The following is a 9,637-nucleotide window of genomic DNA, read 5'->3' on the forward strand; positions in this document are numbered from 1 at the left end:
TCTCTTTTCTCTTTCCCCTCGCGCCATAGATCGCACACTCCTTGCCTCCTCCCGTCATCGATCGCAAAAATCAACCTCTTTCCCGCTGATCGCACCCCTCTGCCATCAACCTATGAAACTCGCCTACCCTTTCTTCTCTTTTTCTTGAAAATCAACCTCCCCGTCGCCTCCCCTTACTTTGTTGTCGCTCTCTCCTCTCCTCTTGGTTGGGAAGACCAATAAACCCATAACCAAAAATACCCCTTTATTGTTTTATTAATTTGTTGTATTTATTTTGTTATTTAAATTGTATATTTGTGTATAAGTGTTAAATTTGTTGAAATGTGAAATTTGTAAAATTTAATTATTAAATTATGTAAAATTTGTATTATTGTATGTTTGTGCAAACTGTATTATTTTATGTTTGTGAAATGTAAAAGTTTATTGTTTAATGTGTAAAATTTATTGTTATTGTTATCATTAATGCGTCGGTTTTGTTCAATTTGTTAAAATTTTTGCTGAATTGTATTGATTTATGTTAATTTGTGTTGATTTTATGTTGATTTTGTGTTGATAAATTTTATAATTTGATACCATTTTTTAGCTCTAGACCATATATTATGTACATGGTTTTTCTTTGACTTTTTTTTTCTTTTTTTTACTATTGCTTATTACACTTTACTTTAAGTCCTCAAATTAAAATCTTATCTTAATCAAGCAAATATTTTTGTTTTGGTAAACACTAATTGTAACATCAAGGTCAAGCAATTTCTTTCTAGAAGAAAATACAATTAAAGAAGATATAAGTTGCTATATTTTGCAAACATTTTGAATTGTGCTTGTAATTTTATTTTTAATTTCTTCTTTTATTTTCACCCTTTTAAAAGTTTTCTAATCTCTGTTGCATCTTTTACCCAAACTTATTAGTTAGACATTTTATTTTATCCTCTACGCTCGTGTATTACCATGTTTAAAATTTGTATATCTTTTACTTTATTAAAAACATATACTTTTATTTCCAATTATATTACTTTCATTTGAATTTAATTTTTTTTCTATATATTTTTTTATCAAATTTTAGTTTTCTTTTTTACGCTCTTGCATGTATTTTTCTACCCTTGATATTTAAATCTTGGTTTCACTTGTGATTTCAAAAATGAGTTCAAAATTCTCTTCTACTTTTTTCAAATCAAGAACAAAATAAAATTTTGACATAATATCTAAAACAGTATTTAAATTAATTTAAAAATTTTAAATGAACTTTTACCAAATAAGTCTATATGAGTAATGATTGATTAATTATTATTAATTAAAATATCACTTGTTATTCTATGTTACGTAATATTGATGTGATATATTAACATATTACAATAGAAATAATATAATACATTGATATCGTATAATTATATGATCATGTGATATTTTTTATTTTTAACATTAATAATAAATAAATATAAAATAATAAATAAAATTTAAATTAATAATAAATATTAATTATAAAAATTTATTTAATTTAAAACAAAAATAAATAAACTTAATTGAAAATATAATATTATGAAATGACAGCACCTTGGTAAACCGCCTCTAGTGGCTAGTCCTGTGTCTCGTGTCATGTTGTCCGGCTGCGGCGGAGCCCCAACCTTCGAGTGCGGAACATTCTTTAGAATCTCAAAGTCTAAACCCGACACAAGATATGCGTTCTGTTCTGTAATAACAATTAACACCCCTACCTAGGCATGCAAGCTCCAAAGCCAAACCCCAAGCCTAAAAACCAAAACCCAAAGCACTTTTTCTATTCTTCCCGGTCCCGACGCAACAGTTACCCTAACACGTTACTATATTTGTTAGCCATTTTGGCTCTCTTTTGTCTTTTCTTAACTCCCAAACAGTAGATTTTCTTTCTTTTTTTTTTTCTTATATACACAAGCAAGCACAAGAGATTTTTTTTTCTTTTTTTAAAATTCAAAAACTATAGAAAGGGACAGCCAAGAAAACCAACCAACAGCTTTGGGTTGCTTTGTGAAGCAAGAAAACACTTGGGGGTATTCGCGGGTCCTATTATTTCAATCTCAGAGTTTTTCTTTTTTTTAATCCCTTTTTTAGGTCGGCTTTTTTTTCAAGAGGAGACGGCAATGTCAAGGTCTCGTAAGAATTTTCAAAATGAAGAATATTTTTTTAAAAAAATTATAATATCTTTTTAATTATTTAAAAAAATTTTATTACGTTCAATTAAATTTTTAAATTTTTATTGTGTATCAAATAAGTTTTTATGATTAATATTTGACTAATTATTATTAATTAAAAAATAACTTATCATTTTTTATCATGCGATGCTGACTTAATATATTAATATGTTATAATAGATAATAATATAATATTTTAATTAAACATTATAATATAATCATGTATATTTCACTTTTTATATTAATATTACGTAAAGTACCTCACGACAAAAATAATAATAAGCAATTTTTAAGTAATAGTAGATAATTAATTGTTAGTCATAAATAACTTATTTGATTTAAAATAAAAATATAAAAATTTAATTAAATGTAATAAAAAAATTAAAATTTATTTAAATTTTTTATACAATTCAAAAAAATTTTAAAATATTACACGAAAAAGAGAAAGATATTAATGATTGTTGTGATCAAATGACAGGCTGTCTCTAGGGCGTAGACGCGTGGCGAAACCAGAGACATTCTTGTAATGCGATGTTGGGCGTGGTCCACCTCGGAAATTGGCCTCCGGTGATATTATTCTTATTGACAGCTCTGTCACTATGTAGTATTTTGCTGTATTGGATTCTTTGGGTTGAATTAATTAAAAGTGAAATTTCCAATTAGAAAGGCTGTTAAGTCATACGTGGAAATGGAAAATATTTTTTCTTTTTATTTTGCTTTAAATATAAATATGCTGAATATATATATATATATATATATATATTTAAACATCAAGGTTACGTGCAAAGCGGTTTGTAATCTGTCATTTGACTAACCCTAAGATTGTGCCGCCCACTGTTTTGAAAGATATTAACAGCTTAACCCTTCCATTGTCATCCATCAATCAATTGACATTTCTCCATTGCTTTTCTTTTTTTCTTTTTTTGATTATGAGACGCAACATATATTATTTACAATTAATTTCATTTTTTAATCTTATAATATCCTTCTCCTTAGAATAATTTTATCATCATTAATTGAAAATGTTAAAACTAAAAATTCATTAATTGTTTGTTATCATGTATTAGTGCTTTTGTAAGAAGTTTTGATTCCGGGCTTTATCAGAAAAAAAAAAGACTTAAATGGATTTTGTATTTAAATTAAAAATTTTAAAAGGATTAAAATCAAACATCTTATTTGTACTTTTATAATTTAAAAACTTTTTTGATGCACTAAACCGTACCTACATTGATGTCAATGGATATTTTATAATCAGTACCTTGAATTGCTTGACCCGATTAAGTAAGATTAAGATACTTTATAATTAGGTTTGGTTAAGATTTAGGTAGTAAAACTATTACTTATCATGAGTTCGAAAGGATTTGGGTAATGTTTTAAAATACTTATTATCAGGATCCGATTATAAATAATAATTTTTACTATTAAAATTTAATTATATATATGTTATTTTTTATGAACTAACTTTAATTTATTAATTTAATTTTCATTAATAATATACATAAAAATTAGTTTCAATCTATTTTAATCAAATATTTAATGCACGGTAAGGATTCGAATAGTAATTTAGAAATTTAATCAAATACTTATAAGATTAAGGTTAAGGTATTTCCAAAATAAAAGATACATCCTTACTTATGTAATTTTAAAAAAGGTTAAAAATCGATAAGTTAAGGCATAAACTTTTGAAATCCTTTTTGATCATTCTATAGATTTCATAGATAAAGAATATGGGAAAATGTATATTAATTTCTTTAAGACTAAGATATAAAACTTTCTTATAGGCAAAGTCACGAGACAAAAACATAAGAGGCTGGAAAGAGAAATAGCTGATTGAGATAAGGAAAGTTATTAGAATTGAACTAAGACTACTTAACATGACAAGTGTTTAACAAAATTAATTTGAATAACCATGGTTTTATTAAAATTAATAATTTATATTTTGTTAAATAAATATAATTTTTTTAATGACATCGAGAAATGTCTAGAAAACAATCTATTAACTGAGGGTCAAAACTATACACATGTAATGTAGACTTCATTGATTGAAGGACGTGTATATATATATATATATAAAACATCATGATTTAGAAATAGGAAAGTTGAATGGCTTAAACTATTTGTGAGATGAAGATGAGCATGGAATCCTTAGGGATAAGGTCAAAAATATCAATGTGTAGATGAAATTGACGTTTAACAAAACTTGCTCAACATTCCTTTCTGCCCCTATGATCATCACGACTAATCAACGTCTTGATTAATTCATATTCCACAAGGAAAATGTAAAAAACGAAAAATTTTCTTACATTGTCACGGACCTAATAGTAATAAAAGATTAAATATATATTAAATTTATAAATAAGGGTGTTTCTTTCTTTAATAGATAATGTTCATGAATCACTATATATCTAATTTTTCATTACTATGAAACTTTTATGAAAAATATTATGATCGAGATAAGTTCGGATCATAAATAGTTGAATAATTAAATGATATTTAGTCGTTAAATCTTTTGAATCTAAAAGTTGTAATCTTCAAATTTGATTTTGATGTTGATAATTTCGAAAGGGTTCACCTAAAACCATGTTCCATTTGGAAAAAAAGCGAAAAAAAAGAAAAAGAAAAAGAGAAAATGGAAAGACAAAGAGGTTGAACGTGGGGCAAACAGAACACATAGTCAAGTTAGGGAAGGAAGAAGTAGTGGCAAAGATAGCGGTTTGGAATTAGAAGGGGGTGTGGAAGAGAGAGTGGGGTCCACTTACAAAGTGGCCTAATAGCTGGCAAACGGGTCTGACAGACTGGTTCTCTCCATGTCCAACAAATGTCGCCTCCATTCCTTCAAATCACACCTCATTTTAAGCCTAAAACCCCCCACTTTTCCCTTGAACTTGAAACCAAAGCCCACTCTCTCTCTCTCTCTCTTCTCTCCCCCATAATTCTCTTCCTACGGTGCAAACTCTCCTTGCCTCCCTCTCGGTCCGTTTCATTTTAGGATCATCAGCTCATCCATGGCTGAGGAGACTCAAAAGCCAGAAGCAGCTGCAGCTGCTGCGCCAGCTGACGAGGTAGTGGTGGAGAAGCCTGAAGTTACTGAGAAAGAGCCACCACCGCCTGCTCCTGAGCCTGAGCCTGAGCCTGAGGCACCCGAGAAACCAGCAGCTGCTGTAGTTGAAGAGAAGGAAGCTGAGGTAGAGGCTGTTGAAGTTAAGAAGCCTAAGGTTGTGAAAAAAGAGACGAAGATCACTCAATCGGTTTCATTCAAGGAAGAAACCAATATAGTTGGTGAACTTCCTGAGTCACAGAAGAAGGCTCTTGAAGAGCTTAAACAGCTTATTCAGGAAGCCCTTAACAAGCACGAATTCACTGCTCCACCCCCATCACCAACCCCACCGCCCAAGCAAGAAGAAAAACCTGTTGCCGAGGAAAAGAAAGAGGAAGAGAAGAAAGAAGAAAAAGAAGAAGAGAAACCTGCTGCTGAAACTTCAGAAGAACCCAAAGTCGAAACTGAAGGAAAATCTGAAGCCTCTGAAAAAGTCGAAACTGAAGAAAAATCTGAAGCCTCTGAAAAAGTCGAAACTGAAACACCCGCCCCTGTTGAAGTCAAGGAAGAAGAGAAGACCCCACCACCTGCTGAGGCACCAACCGAGACTGTGGTAGTCACAGAGGTGGTTGAGAAAGTGACAGCCGTCGACGACGATGGCGCCAAGACCGTGGAGGCAATCGAGGAGTCTGTGGTAGCCGTCTCTGCTCCTCCTCCAGCAGAGAAACAGGAGGAAGAGGCCTCTGCCTCCAAGGAAGCAGAGACGGCTCCTCCATCAGAGGAGCAAAAAGAAGCTGAAGTCCCTCCACCTCCACCAGAAGAGGTGTCTATATGGGGAGTTCCGCTTCTTGCGGACGAGAGAAGCGATGTTATTCTATTGAAATTCCTGAGGGCAAGGGATTTCAAGGTGAAGGACGCATTCACTATGATCAAGAACACTGCCCGCTGGCGAAAGGAGTTTGGAATTGAAGGCTTGCTTGATGAAGAGCTTGGACATGAATTGGAGAAAGTGGTTTTCATGCACGGGTTTGATAAGGAAGGCCATCCGGTTTGCTACAACGTGTACGGAGAATTCCAGAACAAGGAGTTGTATCAGAATGCTTTTGCTGATGAGGAAAAACGATCCAAGTTCTTGAGGTGGAGGATTCAGTTCTTGGAAAAGAGCATCAGGAAGCTTGACTTCAGTCCTAGTGGTATCTGTACCATAGTTCAGGTCAACGATCTCAAGAACTCTCCCGGACCTGGCAAAAAGGAGCTCAGGCAAGCTACCAATCAGGCCCTTAACTTGCTTCAGGATAACTATCCCGAGTTTGTGGCCAAACAGGTATATTTAGCTTCTCAAAGATAAAAGGACAAATGTTTTAATCTATTTTATTGTCTGTTATAATTTATTATTGGCTTTGTATTTTGAAGGTGTTTATCAATGTTCCATGGTGGTACCGGGCCTTCAATATGATGATTAGTCCTTTCCTGACACAGAGAACCAAGAGCAAGTTTGTGTTCGCAGGTCCAGCCAAATCTGCTGAGACCCTCTTCAGGTAAGTGGACTCCAATAATTTCCTTCTCTTTCTAACTTACGTGCCCATGAATAAGTATCCATGTTTATTACTTGATCAGTTAAATATCTCTCTAGTACATTTGTTTGCTTTCTATTGATGAGCTGTTTGATCGGTATGAATGATTCTTTTGTTTTCTGTTCCTTTTTGTTTAGTATCATAAATGGCCTCTCTTTATAATTTTCCATGTAATTTATATAATAACCCTTGTCTTTTCTTGTGGACAAATAGATATATTGCTCCTGAACAAGTGCCAGTTCAGTATGGTGGACTGAGCAGGGAGGGTGAACAGGAATTTACCGTTGCTGATGCTGTCACAGAGGTTACAATCAAGCCATCAACCAAGCACACCGTTGAGTTCCCTATAAATGAGGTAAGAGAAGAACATCTTGATCTTATTCATTAAATACCAATTTTGTAATCGATTCGTATCTTACTTAATTGCAATTTAACACTCTATGAACAATGTTTGGTTGTTGGAATTAGCAGAAGTGCAATCTGGTTTGGGAGCTCCGAGTTGTGGGATGGGATGTCAACTATGGGGCTGAATTTGTGCCAAGTGCTGAAGATGGATATACCGTGATTGTATCAAAGACAAGAAAAGTTACCACAGCTGATGAAGCAGTGATCTCTGACAGCTTCAAAACTGGTGAACCTGGCAAGGTTGTTCTCACCGTTGATAACCAAACTTCAAAGAAGAAGAAGCTCCTCTACAGGTCCAAGACCAAGCCTTATTCTGATTGAAAGCTTCAATTACAATTCCTTTGGTGGGGCTTGAATTATCTGTCAAGTAGAAGACAGTGCATATGGCAGAATAAGAAGGGTTCTTTTGTTTTTTTTTTTATTTAAATGACAGGCTTTCTTTTTGCATAAAATTTAATTTTATAAATTTAGAGTCTTGGGGGATTTAATTTTATATATATTTTTTCTATTAGTTTATTGGGGTTTTGGTTATTTGGTCTTTGATATATTGGTTAAATGATTCTGGGTACCATTGAAGAAGAGAATATTTGAGGAATATGAATGGGAGGGGATGGGACATGTGTGCAATGTGAAAAGAAACTGTTGTTATTCTGGATACTCTTTGCCTGTAAAGTTTGTGTAAATTTCTTGGTGTATTATCTTTTCTCTCTTGTTCTATGTTCATTCATAATTTGTTATCAACTTGGGGTTTTTTTTTTCCTTTTCTTTTAATAGTTAATTTTGTCTTCACATGAACGGGTTATAGGAGGGAATCTTGTTCTTGTGGAAATGCAACAGTTAGGTATGCACGGTGCAAGTTCAGATTCCCCTAGGGAGTAATCATCGAAGTTGACAATAAGGTCTCGGATTGGAATAAAGTTGACGTGAGGGAAAGAAATAGTCAGGGGAACAGCCGGAATTCTAAGATGATGCTCTTCAATGTCGGGTGTCACGCTTCACGCAAATCTATTTAAACTTTATAGTTTTAAATCTTGTAATAAAAGATAATATAAATATTTAAATATTTAATTTTTATTATAATATATAATCAACATGAGATTCGAGACTCGTTTCGATATCCTGTGAATGGGATTTAATTGGAAAGAGAATGCTTTATTTATAAATTTGTTTTCTTTTCCTCAAATTAAAGAAGGGAGCAGTAAATCTGTGAAGCACTTTTGGGCAGAAAAAAGTAAAAGAAGGGGGGCTTTTTGCCTGGTATGGCGCCAAGTGCCTTTACTGGTGTCATTTGATTCTTTTGTTGTGGGGGATTAGAGACATTAGTAATCATAATCCCCACCACCTTAATTAAAGATGATGTGATTCATGATTTGCTCCCAATTCATAATCAATCAGCGCCGGATTCAGGGTGGGGCAGGCAGCTAATCCTAACATGCCTTTCATATAAATACTAAAATTGTTCAAAATTTTTCATAGAATGAGTACTAAGAATTACTTTACCTAAAATTGAAACTATTAAATCATCTTTATTCATGATGGGAAAACTCTTTTGTGCAAAATATTTCCCTGTGAAATATAAGTTACGTTTTTCTAAATTGATTACTCTCTTTTTATAATTAGTACTCTGATATCAAAACACTGCTAATACTCGATAAGCAATGCTTTATAGTTACTATTCCGGTTGATCTTTTGTATCAAAAAATCTTGTGAGATTGGTTACACGCGAGGATATCATTACAATGCAACAAGGTTACCATAACAAGTTGCAATATAGCATGACGATCTCTTTAGTCAGGGGAATTATGCACCAACCAATGAGACATTAGGCACCAATTAATAAGACAAATGCTCGGGTGCAAGTCAATTAGAATATCTTGGTGTATACTTAATGTTAAGATTACTTGTTTATGGTGTCCCTTTTTGTTAGTGTAAATAATTTGAATCTTTTCTATATTATCAAAAAGATTTTTATTTAACGTAATTGAGTATCTAGATTTTTGTACTATTATAAAATTTCTCTGAGCTATTTTTCATATTTTTATAATATTTTTCATTCTTTAATAAAAATGCTCATTTTATAAAATTTTCACCCATATAATCAATAATCATGGTTCGATGTCTTGCAATTTATATTTTTATATTTGATTTTGTTGGTGAATGTCCATTAAGATGTTATTTATTAATCGATCGTTAATTCGATAAATATTTTATTTAATATAATAATTTGACATAATACTTAAAAAGATTTTAAATTATGTAAAAAAATTTAAATAAATCTTTATTTTTTTATTACATTTAATCAAGTTTTTATATTTTTATTTTGAGTCAAATAAGCTCATATTAGTGATAGTTGACTAACTGTTATTATCATTTATCATTTTATTCCACATGATATGCTGATATGTTATAATGAATAATGATGTTGTAAGATGATATAGTCATATGTCATTTCACTTTCC

At 31.9% G+C, this 9,637-nt stretch overlaps 1 protein-coding gene across 1 annotated transcript; it reads left to right on the forward strand.

Annotated features, from left to right (window-relative positions):
• Positions 4,959-7,919, forward strand: LOC18593040 (patellin-3). The gene is made up of 4 exons (XM_007020052.2): positions 4,959-6,523; positions 6,613-6,737; positions 6,987-7,128; positions 7,245-7,919. Exons 1-4 carry the CDS (start codon positions 5,168-5,170, stop codon positions 7,497-7,499), a joined length of 1,878 nt encoding a protein of 625 aa, XP_007020114.2. The 5' UTR covers positions 4,959-5,167; the 3' UTR covers positions 7,500-7,919.

This window comes from Theobroma cacao, chromosome 8 (assembly GCF_000208745.1).
Source record: "Theobroma cacao cultivar B97-61/B2 chromosome 8, Criollo_cocoa_genome_V2, whole genome shotgun sequence".
In the NCBI taxonomy this organism is placed as follows: Eukaryota; Viridiplantae; Streptophyta; class Magnoliopsida; order Malvales; family Malvaceae; genus Theobroma; species Theobroma cacao.

Excerpts from the sequence above, each read along its gene's own strand:
- LOC18593040 (XM_007020052.2), top strand. The coding sequence starts at position 5,168 with ATGGCTGAGGAGACTCAAAAGCCAGAAGCAGCTGCAGCTGCTGCGCCA. Across the intron at positions 6,738-6,986 it reads TCTGCTGAGACCCTCTTCAG|ATATATTGCTCCTGAACAAG; the intron begins GTAAGTGGACTC and ends GTGGACAAATAG. Across the intron at positions 7,129-7,244 it reads TTGAGTTCCCTATAAATGAG|AAGTGCAATCTGGTTTGGGA; the intron begins GTAAGAGAAGAA and ends TGGAATTAGCAG.